At 35.6% G+C, this 21,639-nt stretch overlaps 1 protein-coding gene across 1 annotated transcript in view; it reads left to right on the top strand.

Annotated features, from left to right (window-relative positions):
* The window catches only part of ARSJ (arylsulfatase family member J), a gene marked incomplete at its 5' end in the record, with an annotated part of 76,200 nt that extends 55,011 nt beyond the window's left edge, over window positions 1–21,189 (top strand). Inside the window, 2 exons of the mRNA XM_032146279.2 lie at window positions 18,498–19,882; window positions 19,961–21,189. Coding sequence (XP_032002170.2) covers window positions 18,498–19,882; window positions 19,961–19,986 — 1,411 coding nt within the window. The remainder of the gene's footprint in view (window positions 1–18,497; window positions 19,883–19,960) is intronic.
* Window positions 21,190–21,639: the final 450 nt, after the last annotated feature.

Genomic DNA, 21,639 nt, shown 5'->3' with positions numbered 1-21,639 from the left:
TGGTTTGTAATTTCACACCACAAATTTCAGCACAGTACTTTTCTAACATAATATCTTTGACTAAGGCATGAGATTTTACTTAATCAGAAGATGTCCCTTGGGAAGAGAATTAGAGACAGAGATATTTCCTTGATTTTTAAGATGTTCTTTCTTGTAGTAGACATTACTTCACCTTCCTCACAAACTATGATGTTGATACTGTTCTCTTTCACATTTGTATAGGGAAGTTGGATCACAAGGTAAAGAAACAACTGCCCTGTCCATATTGTCCAAGCATGATGGCTATTATTTGATTTTTTCTTAGAACTATTTGAGAATTCCTTACAAATTGTCTAAACTATCTGCCCATTTATGTAGACTCACTGTCCACCTGAAGTTTTCACCAAGGTATTCCATTCTTGGTTGTTGTGCCTGCATGTGACTATCGTGAAAGATGAAATCTTATGTCATATTTGGCTGAGAAACTGCTATGCATAGTCTTTATTTCAGAAGTTTGCAAAAAAGAAAGCTGGCCTCAAAGTGCAGTAGCATTCTGACTAAGAAGAGAAGCTAGGCTATGTGACAAGTTGAATTAACACAAGGCTAGTGAGATTATTCCTAAAGTTAATATTCACTAAGCTGGTGGCTTCATTTACAGCTTGGGTGAACAAATTTCACCATAACAAGCCACTGAATCTAACTGGCTTTGTGAGATCTAGAGCCCAGAGCCTTGGTTAAAAGTTACATTCCTTATGCTTTTAAATGAATTTTGTAGTTTCAGGTGAATAACTTTGAGAGCCTTTGCCCCTTCACAGTCAACGTTAAAACAGAAAAGCTATCATCCAAGATAATAAGAAAAAGAGCTTATATAAGCGAAAAGAATCTCAACTAAGGAATCTTAACTAAGTTTTTTACTAACACACATCCTACCCCAAAGTCCTAACAGACCTGTTCTTTGTAATCTTCCTTCTCTTACTGAAATGAGTAATACCCAGCACAGTTTATGGAAGTTGCAAAGCGCATATGTCAGCAAGATTCTTTTCTCTCAAGGCTTGTAATCAATTTTTTATGGCCTATACTTTTATTTAAGTTTGAAGCTTACAATTTTTAGCTATTTATTTTGGTTTCACAGTTATGATTATTTAAAGTGTATGTATGTGTGTGTATGTGTATTTCAGGGAATTATAAACAATATACTGCACTCCCTCTTTGTTGGATGAATCTAAATCAACTCCATGCAGCACCTATACAGTCCAGCTATCTCATGTCATGTAGCAAGCCCAGCTTTAATGTTCCAGTCTGTTATTATTAGCACCACTGCTCTTTATTTAATGTCTTCTAATGCTTGCCAGTGGTTCAGATTAAATTGTTCGAGAGTATGAATGTGACATTTCTGGTTTCCTGGGCCTCACTGATACTTAAAACTTATGAAACTTCATTTTTACTCTAAAATAGGATGATGTATATAAAATGCTTGCCAGATTGACTTTCTCATAGTTGACATTCAAAGTAGACAGTGCTCAGAACTCTTGTCCCCTCATGGACTTCGATAATAACTACGTGCCACACTTCTGTCAGCCTCCAAAGAGACATGCAGCCTTCTGAATTAAGATTTGTCTTTTTAAACAAAGGTTTCATTTAAGGAGAATTTAGTCTGTATTTCAGCTTTTAGTATCTAATAAAAGTCACTGACTTATAGAATGTTAGAACTGAAACCCCCTTGAGGCTCCCTAATTTCAGACTCCTCATTTAATAGAAGAAATTTTGTTAGTGTTTTGAAGAGTTTTCTTAATGTTGACTAGTATGTTTCTTTAGGGTATCACCAATAGTTATTTGGACTTGTTTCTGCAAACATATTATTGTCCACAGCATATAGGGATGTTGCAAAGTGATCTGGATGATTTTTACTTTTACTGTTGTGTTTTATGAATGTGTGTTTTAAGTCTGCTCATCTGTACCTATTACCTGCTGATGCTTTTCTATAGAATATTTTATATTTGAACACTTATGCAAACATGAATACTCTGTGGAAACCTTTTTATCCTCACCAAAATCATCTTGTATAAGAGTTAGAGAACAATTATGATCTTTGGCAAAACAGTGTTTTTAATTTTTTTAAGTCTCAGAAACTATAACTGTCAGCTTTAAGGTCCTACTCCAACAAATATATGAAGGAATATTCATCTGTCCTCTCTTTTATTAAAATGTGAAGGGGTAGACAGCATGGTATACAATACACAAGAAGGAAGTGCTTTATTTCTATAGAAACAGCTTGTTTCTAGCTCCTGCAAAAAAAAAAAAATCTTTAATAAAACTTGACCATACTCACTTTACAAGCAGGGTTCCTGCTAGGTACAAAACTACTTCAACACCCAACATTTCTTAGCCTTTTTCAGGCTGCCCTCCTGCATTTACCCATCTTTCAGGTTCCTCTCCTTGTCATGCTGAGTCATGAGCCTCTTCTTTCTCCACAAGATTCGCAGTGCTTTTCTAAGGCATTACGAATTTTTCTAAAAACATGGGGTTAGCAACAAGCTTCTGCCATCTCTCTGACTCCCCATCTCACACACTGCTCCTTCCCAAAGCCCACACCATCACACATGTCCCTTCTACCTCATATGGATAGAGAAATCGAGGTTTAGAGAGGATAAGCGAAGGAGCCAAATGACGGAACATGACCTGAAAGTCATGTGGTCTGACTACATTCGGGGCTCCTTTGGTTACTTTCACGATATCAACAATAACAGTTTGTTGAGCACGTTATAATTTATATAGATACTTCATTTACATTAACACATGTAATCTTTTAAAATAACCCTGTGAGGTAAGTATTATTGATCCACTTTACAGAAGCAGATGTGAATACATAGAGAAGTGACTTACCTAAGTCTATGGTGTAACTTTGCTGTCACCTTGGTTTGGCCTTTTCTTTGAGATTTCACTATATAAGACCGGTTTCAATTTCTAGTAGTCCAGTAGTCTTTCAGGGATTTCAGTTTATTATTAGGATTTCACAGCCTCATGGTCACTTCTTTCTGCAACTGAGCCCTTGGTCTCAGCTGAATCTCTTCTTCTAGTCTAGGACTACACATCTCTCAGCTTCAGTGCAACCTAGATAGGAAAAAATGGTATTTTTATATTTATTTATTTTTAACTTTTTATAAAAACCAAAGCCAAATACTCTAGAAGTTGAAGAAAGCAGTATGGAAAAATTTCACCACTGACATGAATTATGCCAGGATCAGCCTAATATTTTGGCATTAAAGATAATTTAAAGAAAAAATGTTCTGGGCATGGTGACATGCACCTGTAGTACCAGCTACTCAGGAGGCTGAGGTGGGAGAATCACTTAAGCCTGGGTGGTTGAGGCTGCATTGAACTGTGATAATGCCACTGCACACCAGCCTGGGTGACAGAATGAGACCCTGTCTCAAAATAATAATAATAATAATTTTTTCATCTTACTACAGCATTAGTAATGGATTCAGTATTGGAATTTAAAATCCAAATCTCATATTATTTTTACTACAAAACACTGTATCATAAAATCATTTGTTATTTAGGTTTTGTAATGTGAGATTTTTGAAATTTAAAGAAAGAATGTTTGGCATAAATTGGCATTGATTAATATATCTATTCAGAAAATTTTAACCATAAAATAATTTAAAGAAATTTTAGATGTTAGCAGTTCTCAAACTTTTTGGCATGAGAATCCATTTGTATTCTTACAGATCACTAAAGACCGCAATCAGCTTTTGCTTATCTGAGTTACATCTACTGATTTTTACCATAATAGAAACTAAAACTGAGAATTTTCAAAACTATTTATTCATTCAAAAGTAATAACAAGCCTTTTACACATAACATAAATATTTTATGAATATAAATATATTCTACAAAAGAAAAGACGAGTACTGAGAAAAGTAGCATTATTTGTCATTTTTTCAAATCTCTTTAATGTCTGCTCTAAGAGAAGATAGCTGGATTTCTTGTTGCTAGTTATTGTTTCTGTTGAAGTGTATGAGGACAATTCGGCCTCGTGGATATATGCAGTTGGAAAAGGAAGATGTGCCTGAGTCATGTTTTCTGATAATTGTGATATATTCTTCTTTGTTACTGCACCAAAAGTTGACCAAAAGTGGTGGTTTATTAGAGATTCTTATTACTCATTGGTTAGGTAAGAGCAGACAATAACCCATAGGTTGGGAAATGTAAGGCTGATAAAATTCTAACAACCACATTGAACTCTGTAATTTCTTAAATATTGTGTTTCTATGTGCTAGGCCTTATTTTGCAAACCTCACATTTATAAGCTCATTTAATCTTCATGGTAACTCAGTGAGAAAAGTGTTATTATTAATCCCATTTCATGCAAATTAGGAAACTGAGGCATAGAAATTCTTTGAAATGGATTTGCCATTTTGATTTTCAGCTATATTGTTTTACAGGATAACAATTCAAAGTAAAATAAACCTAATGTAAAGGATGCATAATAGAACTGCAGAATTATTGGTAAGTATTCATATTGAAGAATCATATTGAAGATTCATAAGAATCATATTGAAGATTCTAATAATATGCTGGTAAATTTCAAAGGGAAATAATGTAATTCTCCTTTAGTAGGTCAAATCACTTATTCTTCTCTTAATATTCCTCTAACTATATTGTGATGAATGATTTTTAGCTTGTGTTCTAATATAATTTTTCTGAATGTGACATATAAGAATCACATTAATATGGCTTCTGAATATAATTTTTAGCTAATCATTGCACTTTTACATGCATTTTCACTTATATTATTATAAAATATCCTTAAATTAACTTTGAGAATCTGTGTCTTGTATCTTGGTAAAAAGACAGCTAAAACAACATTTTGCTTGCCAGGATTGCAAAAGCTCAGGAATATGGAGATGACAGTTTTGGATGTTATAAGAGAAATTTTGGAAGGAGGTGGCAGGCAAGGCATAGCATGAGGACACATGATTCCTCTCATTGGTACACGAAAGGGGGCAACAGGCACTAAGAGAAGCAACACTGTAAGAAACAGCTTTGACTGCTGTGAATTTTAATGATACTTTCTGGGTGCTTCCCAGAATACAATCAGCTGAGAAACCTGTGGTCAAAAATGGTTATGCTTTCCCAGGGTAATAGATGCAGTATTTGTATAATATTTTGGAAACTTACCTGTTATGATATGAGTAAAGAATAAGAAAAAAATTAGATGGAATATCCCAGCTAAGATGTATCCGTCAGTTGGTTTTTGATTATAATTACAACACAGCATACCATGAATATTCCTTTAGATTCAGCACCTATCCTCCTTGTTACAAAATTTTCTGTTCCACATATTTATTGTTTTGTAAAAATAAAGTTAATTGGCAAGTTAACATGTGTCTCCCTATAGAGCACTATGAATTATTTCTTTGCGTTCCTCCATAGACATTTAAAGAACTGACACATTAGTCAAATAAAAGGAAAAACAGAAAGCAACTCCATGGGTTGAACTTCAGTTTGGCAATTGGAAATTCCAATCTGGCTACCAGGAAAAAGAAAGAGTGGGCAAGATAGTATTTCATGAGACCCAAGCAGTGGTATCATGTTTTGCTTTGGTTTAGTTTTGATTTCACCACTTGCACAAGATAGAGCAGAAGGGGGAGGAAGACATGGAGTTGAAGAGATGATATACCAGAGGACAAAAAAAAAGAACATGTAGTAACAATTAGTTATAACTAGCATTTTTATAAAATTTTACAATTTGCAATATGTTTAATATATTTTATTTCATTTTATTCTACACCTCACCACCGAAAAAAAGAAAAAAAAATCCTGTGGCATTGGTGTGCTGCTATCATTAATATCGCCTTTATAAATGAAAAGACTGAGGTTCAGGTTGAGGGGCACGCTCAAGGTTACACAGTCTGTAGAGGCAGAATTCAAATCCAGGCATTCTGATTTCTGATATTGTGGGTTCTCTCAATAGAAAAGGTAGGCCAGATTGTTTCCACAGTACATGCTGGAGAAATTCCTATGATGTCAAGTCATTAGGCAGAATGTCCAGAGATAAAGTAAGCCCTCTACCAATCTCTCTACCCACCAGATTTATAACAAATATAAAATATTAATTTTCTCACATACCACCCAGGAAACACCCTGTGAGACATTGGGCTATGGATTCAACCCTGACCATGAGGGGCAAACTTTTTGCAGAAAATAAGAGAGTTACCAGAGAGCATGTGAGATTAAAACTGCGAGCTTTCCAGTTAGTGTCCTTTCCAGTCTATAAGCAGTGAACCCTCACTGGAGGGAAACAGTTCGCCTAGGCAGTGATCACTTTTCACTTAACTTGCAATTTTGGGATGTCTTTGCTGGGAACAAAAATATGATCTCTATTGTTGCAGAAAGAGTGCAGACCATCTGCTTTTCATATTCAGTGATGACAGAAATGAGGCAAGTATTTTACCTGCAGCAGATGAAGGGTAACTGTGATACAGATGTTCTGATCCAGAGGTGGAGTGGGCAGAATTTCATCCTGGAGGTATTTCAAGGCAAAAAATTTTATTTATTAGAGATCTTCAGAGTATATTTATTTTTTCTTTTTATTTCTGGTTTTAAAAATTGTTATCCCTACAGTATATTTCAAACAAAAACTCTGGGTATTTTTCTACATAAAGGAGAAAGTTAAATGAAAATAATTATATAAAATTAAGTCAGCTATAACCATGCTACTGTACATGTAATAGAGGAGGAAAGATGATCTATAATAAATATCAGGGCAAAGGGTCCATTTTAATTTGCTAATTTTCTTACTCTCTAAATGAGAGTAGCTTTAAATAAGCTACTTATAAAGTTCACTTCAGAATATAAAATGTTAATTCCATATCTTGATCTGTCAGGACTAATTGCTTAGTAATACTGCCATTAATTATAAATCCTAAACTATTCAAAATAGCTCAATATCTGTATTAGAGACAGAGCCAATAACCATTACCGTTGGAATTTAGAAAAGACGCTAATAAAAGGGCAAAGTCACAGATAGATTACAAGTTCAGAGATTTATATTTTAGGGAAAAATATCTAATACCTGTTAATTGGGCCTATGTACTATCTTTAATGATATCTGCAGCCTACATTGATAGTATCCATCAGGTATCACTGTAGCCTACAATGATACCTAGATGCTTCTAGCCTTGAGAGTCTGGTCATACCAAATTAATGCAGTGTTTACTCAATAATTCTCTTTATTCTTAGCTGAAACTGCTTTATAACACAGAATTATAAATGCCCTTTATAAATAATGAGCAGACAGTGTAGGAAACTCAACTGCTTTGAAGAATAAGCAAATATATTCTCAACTTTCTCTAAATCATAAAAATTACTCTCTACTGTGGATATATAGTATTCCACAATGTTTCTTACAGAGTTATTTCTCATAAACTCTCACTATTCTTTATGTTTCTCCACAGTACAGTACCTGGAATAATGTGGGTGCTTAATAAATTTGTGGTAATTTTTTCTGGAGACTGCCTCATTTTCTCTACTAAGTTATCTTGGATTTCAGTTTGTTGTCACATGGCTTGCAGCTAAGACATTGATATATCCATATGAGTTTGACATGAAATACTTTCATCTATGTGTGGCTAATTGTAGGTGCAAAGACACTCAGTTATTTTACAGATCTTTCCTAACCGTGGCTAAAAGAAAGCAATTCTGCCCAAAAATGGAAGAACATTACCATTTTTTTGGTTGGGCTGTTTTCCGGAAAAACCACCTGGTGAACATAAATATGAAACTTTTGATAATTTTTATTTCTTCAAAGTCAGAGGTAAAAAGAAAATGCTAAAATTCTTAAATATGGCAGTCCTGTCCATATTAGAATAACTAAATATTAATGGACCAATTCATGTAAGGCAGAGTGAGAGATCATATTTTCAAAATATTGAAAAGGTTTTCGGCCGGGTGCGGTGGCTCACACCTGTAATCCCAGCACTTTGGGTAGCTGAAGTGGGTGGATTATGAGGTCAGGAGTTCGAGACCAGCCTGGCCAACATGGTGAAACCCCGTCTCTAATAAAAATACAAAAATTAGCTGGGCATGGTGGTAGGTGCCTGTAATCCCAGCTACTTAGGAGGCTGAGGCAGGAAAATCGCTTGAACCCAGGAGGCGGAGGTTGCAGTGATCTGAGACCACACTATTGCACTCCAGCCTGGGTGACAGAGCGAGACTCCATCTCAAAAAATAAATAAATACAAATTTAAAAATGAAAGGATTTTAAATTCTCTTTAAGCAATCTATATCTTACATTGAGGATTCTAACTAATATTATGATGATATGACTTAAGGATATCTTCCTTAACAATTCCTGTCATAGGGCAAAGTTGGTAGTATCAGGAATAGTTTAGTATTTAAGCTACTCTCTAGTCTACATATCTAAGTGCATTTTTGGCTTGGAATAGAGGAGATGAAAACTTGTACATTTCTTTAAAAATAATTTTACATTATTCTGTGGTCATATTGAAAATAGCAAGAAAAATATAAATATTATTTTGGCAGTGTGGGTACACTTGCTTTATGGAGTGTACGTATCCTTGAAATAGTCTCTATAAATTAGATAATTTTAAAATGTACCCCTGGAGTTCCCTCTTAAATTTTATTCTGTAAGTAATTTTATAAATGAGAGATTCATTAATTACATAAGTGAATATTCATGTTAATAGGTATTTGGTAGTCTGTAACTTATATATTAAATCTTAATTTTTGAAGTACGAGTCTTCAAATAAATAATTCTGAAAAAGAGAAAAGAACATGAGATAATAAGAGTCAGAGAAAAGACCATCTAGTAGGAAAGAAACTTACTTTTGGATGAAAACTATTTCCAGAAAAGAATCACTTAGCGTGTTATTTGTAGCTATGTTTCCAAAGAGACCAGGAAAATTGTAATCAATGTAGAAAAAGCTTTGGTGTCCTGAAGGTTCACCAACAGTAGATGAGTAACGCAATTGCAAGGACAAATAGCAGAGACTAGGAAAGATTACCCAAAGGCAGAAATTTTAAAAGTTACTTGACAAGTTTCCTTATCCGCTTGTGTAGTGAAGGGGACATTTTCTCTGGATTTGAGGGGTAATTACAGAATTTATTTAGCTCATTCCATCCCCTTTTGTCTAGTCCGAAGGTAATCTGAGTAGATGTCCCTGCTAGGCAGAACAGGAGATGAGTGTGTCCATTCATTTGACATTTATATTTAATCTTTTTTATTTCAAAGCCTTGATACAATTAGTCTGAGTAGAATAAGCTAGTTTTTTTGAAACCTAATCGTCTAAATTTTATTTACATGTAAATTTACATAACAAGTTGAAAGCTTCTCCTCCCACAATTATTATGTTCCCAGAGATAATCATGTTCAACAGATTGTTACATATGTATACATTTTTTCTTTATCTTTCTCTCTTTATGAACACACACACACACACACACATTCTCATTTATTCATTCAACAATTGATGTGCTGTTATGAGCCATGTATTGTTTCAGGTGATATGTATATACTAGTGAACAAAGTTCCGGCCCTCAGGGAACCTATACATTTTTTTATTGTAAAAATGTAATAATACAATAGATATTCTGCCATAGCCAGATGGTCTTTTACTTAATAATACATCATAAACACTTTTCTACATCAGCACTTATAGTCCCACCATATTCTTTTTTTTTTCCATCTACATATCTTGAAATAGTGTATGCTTACCATCTATACGTTTTCACTTTCCATTCATTTCTCAATCCACTATAATCTGGTTTCTTCCCACACCATTCTACTAAAGAATAGCTTATAAGGTCTACATGCTTATTGCCAAATCCAGCTGATGCCGTGCAATTCACTTTCCCTGGCTTCTCTATAGTAAGTGATGCAGTTGACTCTAAAACTCTTCTCCACTACTCTAGCTCCCAGGGTAGCTGATTTACCTCAGACTCTTTTAATGCTGCTCCTTGCTTTTCTTCTAAATGATGGTATCTCCTGGGCTCCATCTATGGCCTTCTCCATTTTGTCTTTAGATGATGACATGAGTTCCCATGAATTCGCCTACCGCCTAAAAGCTAATGAGTCTCAAATCTCTATTTCATAATTAAATTAACTGCATTTTTATTGTAACATTCCATTCCACTATTTGTCATTAAGAAATACATATCATCTTAACTTTAATGCAGGTGAAAAACATTATGGTGATCTAATTTGGGTAGCACACCACTCTTTTCTTTTAAATACATTTTATTGTGTATATTTAAGGTATACAGTATGATATAATGGGCTAGCCATAACTACTAAATTAGTTACTATGGTGAAGCAAATTAACACACTCATCATCTCACATAGTTACTCTTTTGTGCATGCGTGTGGCAGGAGCAGCTAAAATGTATTCATCAAATATTAATTTTACTTTATCCTATACATCTCCAAGTGGATATCCGACAGATGCCTCTAGCTAAATGCAGGGCAGGAATCATTGTCTTCCTATTTATTCCTATCCCTTTTCTGGATTTCTTAACTCAATGCAAAGATTTCCTTCCACCCGGCCACCCAGACCAGACACTTTGGACTCATCTTTAACATTTCCTTCTCCCACACTTCCCACATATAGTCTGTAACCCTATCAAATGTCTCTCTTTATAATATCTAATCTTCCCTTTACTGCATCCTCACTGTAACGAATCTCAGTCTTGGATATCATCCTTTATCTCTTAGATTAGGGCACATCTCCCTGCCTAGGTCTTGTTCCACTCCAATCCATTCTTCACACTACAACCAGAGTTGATTTTTCCAACGCAAAGCTTCAATTGTGTCATTCTCTTTTCAAAAGCATTCTGTGACTTCCTGTGACCTTCACATTAAGTTAGAAAACCTTAGTACAGCTCTATCCTCTAATACAGCACTCTGTCATTGAGCACCTACTTACCTCTATAGACTAGTCTCCCATCAAGATATGTCTGAATCTCTGCCCTTAAATTCTAATATTCTAAATTGTTGATCTACAGACACCCAAATTCTCTCACTTTTTGCATTCAAACATTCTGCTTCTCTTGCTGAAACACTTTCTTTGTCTTCCCTTCAACTCTTCACCTAGATGGCTCCTCTTGCTGCAAAAATCATCTCAGATTCACCTTCCCTTGTGAATGCTCTTTTGTCCAAGTCGTTTCAGCTGCTTGCACTAGCTGCTTTCATTCCACACTCACTCAGATACTCCTGAATACACTAAAACTCAAATGAAACATGGCCCCTTCTGAGAGGTTTCCTGACTCTACTATAAGCACTTACAAAATGCTGTGGTTCTCTACTGTACCACTTAGTCCTGTCATAATAATCCTCTAATGGCTTGTCTGTTTCTCCAATTATACTGAGTTCCTTGAGAGCAGAGACCATCTTATTCACCTGTTGTAATCCCCAAAGCTAGCACAGTCTAGGAGAAGGAGTGTTAAACAAGCAATTAATTCACTTATTCATGAGATTAAACAACTAGGCATATATCTGTTGCCACAGCCCGCCCCACTTTCACCCCTTTCCAGAAGATATAATTAACTGAAAGATAAAATTAAGGCCTGTAAATAGAATGTATTTATAGACAAGAGAGTCTTTTGGAAGGCAGTTATAAGCAAACACCTTTCAGAATATGGAAAATTAGTTATATTCTTCCTACATAAATATCCAAGTGATATTTGATTTGTAAACTACAGTCTCTTGCACTTATTTCCTTCCCTTCAAAATATGAATTTCTACTCCACTATTGGCCTATTTTTTACTCGCTAACCATTCTGGACTTTAAAGTCTGCATAAAACTATTAGTATTCATATTTTATCCCACTTACAAGCGCACATCAAATATGTAATTAGGTTAAAACAATAACATTATCTTAGACAATATTTTCAGACAAAGGAGAATTCACCAACTGTAGTATCCAACACCCAGTAATACAAATTAATACAAAAAATTATAAACCTTCACATATTCTAATGCCAAGCTGAAAGGTCTACTTAGCATTTTTCTTTTAAGTTGGCAGTAAAGTGAGAATGATGGCGATTGCTTTTAACAGATTTGGCAACAACTCTAGGTTTACTCTTATTCATATGGAATTTTCTTCACATGGTAGCCAGACTGTGACAAAAAAAATTTACTAAATTTCACAATTATTTTATTTTTTAGCCAAGGTAATACAAGCATTTGGAATGTATTATATGAAAAATCTATTTTTAAACTAATTTCATATTATACAAATAAATGTTAAATATATAATTGATGTTTGTGGAATCTTCCCTATGAAATATCTGTAAATTATAAACTTGGTATTGTGAAGCTGTTCTGATGTTAAATGGAGACGCTTTATTGACACATTGAGCAATAGTCTTTGACTCATGGATTCTTACAGTTAGAAGCTTAGAGGTGTAGTATTCTGTTCTCATGCTGCTATAAGGATATACCTGAGGCTGGGTAATTTATAAAGAAAAGAGGTTTAATTGACTCACAGTTTCACAAGACTGGGGAGGCCTGAGGAAACTTACAAACATGGCAGAAGGGAAAGCAAACACAGCCTTCTTCACATGGTGGTAGGAGAGAAAAATGAGAGCCAAGCGAAGGGGGAAGCTCTTTATAAAACCATGGGATCTCATGAGAACTTACTATCAGGAGAACAGCATGAGGAAAACAGCCCCCATGATTCAATTACCTCTCACCAGGTCCCTCTCACAACATGTGGGGATTATGGGAACTACAGTTCAGATGAGATTTGGGTGGGGGCACAGCCAAAGCATATCAGAGGTCATCTAGTACTTTGTTTCCAATTCAGGAATCCCTTTTACAGAATCGTTGGCAAATGCTTACCTAGCCTGTTTACTATTTTTTTGTTTATTTTCTAGAATGTTATTTTTCAAATTGAGTTGAAATCAGCCTCTTTATAATATTGACCATTAGTCCTAATTCTATGCTTTGAAATAAAAGAGGGGAGTTGAACTATCCACCACTCTCCAGGTTATAAAAGCAACACATCTAGAAATCATTCCTAATTTTTTTCTTTTCCACTCCTTCTATCCTTCTCTCACTGATTTAGTCCTATCAGTTCTAAATCCAGATATACATTTCATCCATCTACCTCTTTCCATTTTTACTGCCACTAGATGGTAGTCCAAGCCACCATCATCTTTGACCTAGACAAATCTAAACAATCTCTAAACAATCTCTTCTAAACAATGAGAAGAATTGTTTAGAAAAATTCTTTTCTAAACAATCTGTGTTTCAATTCTCATCTTTCTAAAATCCACTTTCTATACCAGTGGTCTCCAAATTGGAATACATACACCAAAGAGTAATGCAAGATGATTCATTAGGATACAAAAAGAAATATAAGAAATTCTACTTACATTTCTTTTTATCTCATCCCTTTTAATTTCTACTCTGTGTAAGTTTTATAATGTTCCTAAATTAATACAATATGCATAAGGGTAATTTATAAATAAGTAAATGTGCATATATTAGGGGTACATGCTTAAATATTGAATACTATTTTTCAGATGTGTTCTAATTAACATAATGGGATTATTACTCGTCAGAATTTGCACACTGCCTTTATATAATGTAAAGATTAATTACAACTATAGCTCTCATTTGTCGCTTTTGCTTTTTATTAAATTTGTAGTCTAATATATTCAACTTCTCAGATCCGTTTATGTAGTCTTATATAGCTAACATGTAAAAAATTGATTTTTAAATAAAATATCTTTTATTTATCCCAGTTAGATTTTCTTACATCTTGTTTTAAATTTTGAGACAATCTTATAGAAAAATTGCAAGTGCAGCACAAATAGCATTTTTCCCGAATTGAGAGTTAAGAGCCAATGTGATGTCCCATCACCCTCAATACTTTAGTATTTCCTACAAACAAGAGTATTCTCCTATGTTAGCCACAAAACCATCAAAATCTTGAAGCATTGTTATTCCATTTTAATCCTGAGATCCCATTTAAGTTTTGCCAGTTCTCTAAATACGTTCTTTATTGAAACTATTCCAATTCAAAACCACATATTGCATTTAATTGTCATGTCTCCTTAGTCTCTTTCTTTTAATTCCTTCCAGTTTTTATTTTAGGTTCTAGGGGTTCATGTGCAGTTTTGTTACATGGATAAATTGCATGTCATGGAGGTCTGGTGTACAGATTATTTTGTCACCCAGGTAGTGAGCATTGTACCCGATGGGTAGTTTTTCAAGCCTCACCCTTCTCCCATCCTCCAACCTCAAGTGGGTCCTGGTGTCTTTTGTTCCCTTCTTTGTGTTCATGTGCAATCAAAGTTTAGCACTCACTTATAAGTGAGAACATGTGGTATTTGGTTTTCTGTTCCTGTGTTAATTCACTTAGGATAATGGCCTCCAGCTGCATCCACGTTACTGCAAAGGACATGATTTTGTTCTTTTTTATGGCTGCATAGTATTCTGTGGGGGTTATATGTACCATATTTTCTTTATCCAATCTCCTATTTATGGGGATTCAGGTTGATTCCAAGTCTTGCTATTTTGGATAGTGCTGTGAGGACTTATTTTCTGAGTTGTTTTTCTTTCTTTTCTTTTTTTCGATTAAATGAAACACTCCTACCTGCCCCACAGAGTTGTGGAGGCCAGAGAAGAGTATATCAGTAAAAAAAATTTTCATATTATATTCACTTTCATTAAAGTGTAAGATTATCATTCTTACCCCCCAACTAAAGTGCCAGCATACAGTTGATTTTTCATTATTTTAGTAAAAAAGAATAATGGGCAGCCCTTTCAAATGCTAAATCATTCCTAAGCTATTTACCTAATGCTGATCCTTTTTTAAAAAAGACAATGAAGCTAACTTGGCAGGATTTTTCTTTTTTGACTTTGTCCCATTTGTTATTTTTGAAATGCTCACAAATCACGTACTTTAAAAAAATCATTCTCAAATTTTTCTGGGATCAACATAAGTCTCACTATCCGGTTTACAAATCCTTCCTTTCTTTAATTGGAAAGTTAGAACAGATTTGCTTCTGAAGACTTCTGGCATCTTTCCTCTGCTCCTTGATTTTTCAAAAAGTACTGATATTAACTCTTAAAAAGAACAGAGAGCGCATCGGACTTTGCCACTGCTGATCAGGAATCCGTTTCACAGCCTGGTGGGGCAGGTTGAGGGTGCTGGGGAGAAAACCACAACTTCTCTACGTCTCTATTTTCTCATCTATAAAATGAACTTAAAGAATCTGACTTCTCACTGTTGTAGTGAAACTTAAATGCAATCATGCATATAAAAAAATCTATAAATTCAAAAGTGTTATGCAAATGTTAGTGACACCCAATTCAGCATTCTGGGATAATTGTTAAAGCTATCATTGAATAAATGTACTTTCCTTACTAGACTCTGCTCCCTTCCAATGCTTGCAGCAACCCAATATGTATTATTATCCCTATTTTACAGATGAGGAAACTGAGGATCAGAGGGATTAAGTACTTCCCAAAACCACACAGATAATAAGCAGTGGAGCAAATTCAAACCCAGGTCTGTTTGATTCCAAAACCTACACCCCTAACCCACACCCCAAATTAACTGAAACTTCCTCCTATTCCACCACAGAAGCTGGAACTCATTTAAGCAGGAGCTGCTCTGAAAACCTCTTACCTGTTATAAGCTGCTGTCAAACTTTTATGTTGCTGGTTTTAAATTTTCCAATTTAAAAACCATTCTCCTTTCTAGAGAAGACAGAAACCTTATAGTTGATTAATAGCTCTGAACTCCTATTTATCTGTGAACGCTACACCATTTTCTGAAAGCAGTAAATCTCTTCTTGCTTTCTTTTTTTTTCTGCAAACGTTTCCTGTATTTTATGTTTTTCGTAAGCCTCTTTTCCTGTTGCCTTTGCCAATAGGTGAGAAAATGACCAATTTAATTAGAAATGCTTAATTGGTTTACCATTTGATGAATTAAATAGACATTCCAGTCAAATCCATTTTCTGCATAACATAATTATTTTGTTAATAACTCATCCCCATTAATGATTCCCAAAATTTTTACCCATATAGATATCTCCCTTTTTAATTTCCTCCAAGTTTTCATTAGTGGGTATTTACTAATTTGTGATGTACTTGTGTGAAAAATTGTTTTTTTTTTCTAATTTTAGAAAACATTTACTTGTTAAAAAATTAGTTTTTTCACAATTGAATGTTTTGGATCCTGGACTGGTCCAAAACTTATCAAGAACAGGCTAGGTGCAGTGGCAGTATTTTGGGAGGCCAGGGCAGGTGGATCACCTGAGGTCAGAAGTTCGAAACCAGCCTGGCCAACATAGTGAAACCCTATCTCTACTAAAAATACAAAAATAAGCCAGGCATGATGGTATGCACCTGTAATTCCAGCTACTCAGGTGGCTGAGGCAGGAGAATCATTTGAACCTGGGAGGCGGAGGTTGCAGTGGGCCAAGATCGTGCCACTACACTCCAGCCTGGGTGATAGAGTGAGACTCTGTCTAAAAAAATAAAAAATAAAAAAATTATCAAGAACAGTAACAATGCCTTCTAAACTTGGTACTTTTATGATGTTTATGAAATGATTATTTCTTTGGGAATTTCTTACATTTTAAATTACCACGATCATGACTATTGCAAAACTGACAGCTAAATGATCAGTGGAATAAACAGGGTCCATGTGAAAGCTGCTTTGCAATAGTGATCAGATATCACTCCAGCGCCCACAGAAACATCAGTGTGTGTTGCAATTAACACTTCAAAAAGCTCATAGTTTCATAATGCTATCATTAAAACATTAAAAATAAATTGAACTATTCATCCAAGGCATGTATAACATGTTGGCCTTTCAGGTTAAATCACTGTGAAAAAAGTTGCTTTTGACCCCAATATTTTTTTTGTAACTTGATTCCAAGAATATCTACATATTTACCCTGACAATTTTCTGCAACCTTAATTTTATTTTCATTTCTATATTTTCTATTTTGAAAGTGTTTTTCAACTTATAACTACAGAATCAATTTTTAAATATCAGAAACTAACTAGTATATCCTGGCCCAAGTGAAAATTCATACACTTGTGTAATAATAATCCCTTCTTGGAAAACGCCCTTGGCAAATACCACTGGAAAGAGAAAAATGCAAGAAATTAACATTCACTTAATTTTTAACATATTAGAAAGTGTTATGCTTTCTTAGACTATTTTATAAGTGATTATAGTTTTTTAAAAAGAGACATTGTGGGAAACATACATAAGGATTTATTACCTGTTATTTTTGGAAAAATATAATTTGTAGCACTAGCTAAAACATTTATTCTAAAATGATTTTTAAACAATAATGTATTGTGTAGTCAGAAACCTCTTTCTCGTTTCAGAGATTTAACAGATTAGAGATTAAGGGCCGGGCACGTTGGCTCACGCCTGCAATCCCAGCACTTTGGGAGGCCGAGATGGGCAGATCACGAGGTCAGGAGATTGAGCACATCCTGGCTAATACGGTGAAACCCCGTCTCTAATTTAAAAAAAAAACAAAAAAATTAGCTGGGCGTGGTGGCAGGCGCCTGTAGTCCCAGCTACTCGGGATGCTGAGGCAGGAGAATGGCGTGAACCCGGGAGGCGGAGCTTGCAGTGAGCCTAGATCACGCCACTGCACTCCAGCCTGGGTGACAGAGCGAGACTCCATCTCAAAAAAAAGAATGAACTATTGTTTGACAATCAAACAGGAGATTTTTCTATAATTTTCCTTGTATTTTTAGTACTTCAGAGTTAGCTTGAAATAAATGATCTCAGGAAACTAGGAGCTAATGATTTAGAAGGCCCCTAGGTTAAAAGTAATAATAAAAATAACACTCTGATTCTGTATATCTTTTCTCTTACCTTGTCAGTTTTCAGTCATGTAATTAAGAGATTAAAGTTTATTCAAATTAATTCCACTACAAGAACTTTAAAATACTCTGAGGCTGGGCACAGTGGCTTCGCGCCTGTAGTCCCAGCACTTTGGGAGGCCGAGGCAGGTAGATCACTTGAGGTCAGGAGTTCGAGACTAGCCTGGCCAACATGGTGAAACCCTGTCTCTACTAAAAATACAAAAAAAAAAAATCTGGGCATGTTGGTGCATGCCTGTAATCCCAGCTACTCGGGAGGCTGAGGCAGGAGAATCACTTGAACCCAGGAGGTGAAAGTTGCAGTGAGCCAAGATCATGCCACTGCACTCCACCCTGGGTGACGACCAAGACTCCATCTCAAAAAGACTTTGAGATAAGTGGCAAAATTTTAGTTTCAAAAGTACTGGTTTAGATTGAAATGTATTTCAAATGTTAAATAGGAAGTTAATTAGAGTAAGACTTGTGAGTAAAGAGCAGAAATGCTGAATTGGTCATTTATCATTGGGGTCAATTATAATTTAACAATGATGCCCATAGAAACATTTTTTAATTTAGGGATCATTGTTTTATGTAGAATATCTCTTTTATCCTGCCCTGATAACAAATTTTTTCTCTTTTCTTAAGGTATCAGATACACACCGGACTTCAACATTCTATCATAAGACCTACCCAACCCAACTGTTTACCTCTGGACAATGCCACCCTACCTCAGAAACTGAAGGAGGTTGGATATTCAACGCATATGGTCGGAAAATGGCACTTGGGTTTTTACAGAAAAGAATGCATGCCCACCAGAAGAGGATTTGATACCTTTTTTGGTTCCCTTTTGGGAAGTGGGGATTACTATACACACTACAAATGTGACAGTCCTGGGATGTGTGGCTATGACTTGTATGAAAACGACAATGCTGCCTGGGACTATGACAATGGCATATACTCCACACAGATGTACACTCAGAGAGTACAGCAAATCTTAGCTTCTCATAACCCCACAAAGCCTATATTTTTATATATTGCCTATCAAGCTGTTCATTCACCACTGCAAGCCCCTGGCAGGTATTTTGAACACTACCGATCCATTATCAACATAAACAGGAGGAGATATGCTGCCATGCTTTCCTGCTTAGATGAAGCAATCAACAACGTGACATTGGCTCTAAAGACTTATGGTTTCTATAACAACAGCATTATCATTTACTCTTCAGATAATGGTGGCCAGCCTACAGCAGGAGGGAGTAACTGGCCTCTCAGAGGTAGCAAAGGAACATATTGGGAAGGAGGGATCCGGGCTGTAGGCTTTGTGCATAGCCCACTTCTGAAAAACAAGGGAACAGTGTGTAAGGAACTTGTGCACATCACTGACTGGTACCCCACTCTGATTTCACTGGCTGAAGGACAGATTGATGAGGACATTCAACTAGATGGCTATGATATCTGGGAGACCATAAGTGAGGGTCTTCGCTCACCCCGAGTAGATATTTTGCATAACATTGACCCCATATACACCAAGGCAAAAAATGGCTCCTGGGCAGCAGGCTATGGGATCTGGAACACTGCAATCCAGTCAGCCATCAGAGTGCAGCACTGGAAGTTGCTTACAGGAAATCCTGGCTACAGCGACTGGGTTCCCCCTCAGTCTTTCAGCAACCTGGGACCGAACCGGTGGCACAATGAACGGATTACCTTGTCAACTGGCAAAAGTGTATGGCTTTTCAACATCACAGCTGACCCATATGAGAGGGTGGACCTATCTAACAGGTATCCAGGAATCGTGAAGAAGCTCCTACGGAGGCTCTCACAGTTCAACAAAACTGCAGTGCCGGTCAGGTATCCCCCCAAAGACCCCAGAAGTAACCCTAGGCTCAACGGAGGGGTCTGGGGACCATGGTATAAAGAGGAAACCAAGAAAAAGAAGCCAAGCAAAAATCAGGCTGAGAAAAAGCAAAAGAAAAGCAAAATAAAGAAGAAGAAACAGCAGAAAGCAGTCTCAGGTTCAACTTGCCATTCAGGTATTATTTGTGGATAAGCACAAATATTTCCTGTTTGGTTAAACTTTAATCAGTTCTTATCTTTCATCTGTTTCCTAGGTAAACCAGCAAATTTGGCTCGATAATATCGCTGGCCTAAATGTCAGGCTTGTTTTCATGCTGTGCCACTCCAGAGACTTCTGCCACCTGGCCGCCACACCGAAAACTGTCCTGCTCAGTGCCAAGGTGCTACTCTTGCAAGCCACACTTAGAGTGGAGATGTTTATTTCTCTTGCTCCTTTAGAAAACGTGGTGAGTCCTGAGTTTGACTGCTGTGCTTCAGTCAACTGACCAAACACTGCTTTAAATTACAGGAGGAGAACAATAACCTACCATCCGCAGGCATGCTAATTTGATGGAAGTTACAGGGTAGCATGATTAAAACTACCTTTGATAAATTATAGTCAAAGACTGTGTCACCTCAAAGGCCTTGAAGAATATATTTTCTTGGTGAATTTTTGTATGTCTGTCATATGACACTTGGGTTTTTTAATTAATTCTATTTCATATATATATATATATGTTTCTTTTCCTGTGAAAAGCTGTTTTTCTCACATGTGAACAGCTTGCACCTCATTTTATGATGCATGAGGCAATGGCAAATAAGAATGTTTGAGCACACTGCCCACAATGAATGTAACTATTTTCTAAACACTTTAATAGAAGAACATTTCAGTATAAAAAACCTAATTTATTTTTACAGAAAAATATTATTGTTTTCATAAAGTTATGCAAATGACTTTATTTTATTTTTATTTCCTGTATACCATTAGAAGAATTTTATTTCATTTCTTCAAATTACAAAGCACTGTAATACTATAAATTAATGTAATACTGTGTGAATTCATAGACTATAAAAAACATCAGAAAACATTATAATCATCATTTTTCAACCAAGATTTTGAATGTAATAAGATGAATATATTCCTTCCTTACAAATTACTTGGAAATTCGATGTTTGCGCAGAGTTGAGGCAACTTTATTGTTTCTATCATAAACTATTTATGTATCTTAATTATTAAAATGATTTACTTTATGGCACTAGAAAATTTACTGTGGCTTTTCTGATCTAACTTCTAGCTAAAATTGTATCATTCGTCCTAAAAAATAAAAATCTTTACTAACAGGCAATTGAAGGAATGGTTTGCTAACAACCACAGTCATATAATATGATTTTACAGATAGATGCTTCCACTTGGCTACGACATGGAGAAAAACGTTCCCATAATAATAAATAACATTTATATTAGGTTGGTGCAAAAGTAGTTGCGGTTTTTCCCATTAAAAGTAATAACCTTACTCTTATACAAAGTGGACACTGTGGGGAGATACAGAGAAATGGAAGATATGGCTCCTGCCTGGAGTGAGTAATCTTGCTTGGAAACCCCACATGCAAACGTCATAAGGAGAATTAAAGGAGTATTATCAGTAATGAAGTTTATCATGGGTCATCAATGAGCATAGATTGGTGTGGGTCCTGTAGACCCTGGTGTTTTCTTTGAAGTGCCCTCTTCTAATGCAGAGGCCTCGAAGCTCACAGTATGCACTTGAAAAGTCACAGATAGCTAGAATTGTGATCTTTGAAGTTATAACTGTAATCAGAAAATGTGTGTGGTGGTATGACGGCATACCATTAAATACATTTACATCACAGCTCAAAGGACTGTGATATAATCCATTTATATCACAATATTATATCACAGCTCACAGTTTCTGAAAATGTATAAAAGAATCTGTAA

The sequence above is a fragment of the Hylobates moloch genome, unplaced genomic scaffold (genome assembly GCF_009828535.3).
Source record: "Hylobates moloch isolate HMO894 unplaced genomic scaffold, HMol_V3 SCAFFOLD_3, whole genome shotgun sequence".
NCBI classification, from domain to species: Eukaryota; Metazoa; Chordata; class Mammalia; order Primates; family Hylobatidae; genus Hylobates; species Hylobates moloch.
This window is presented reverse-complemented; position numbering and strand designations above follow the sequence as displayed.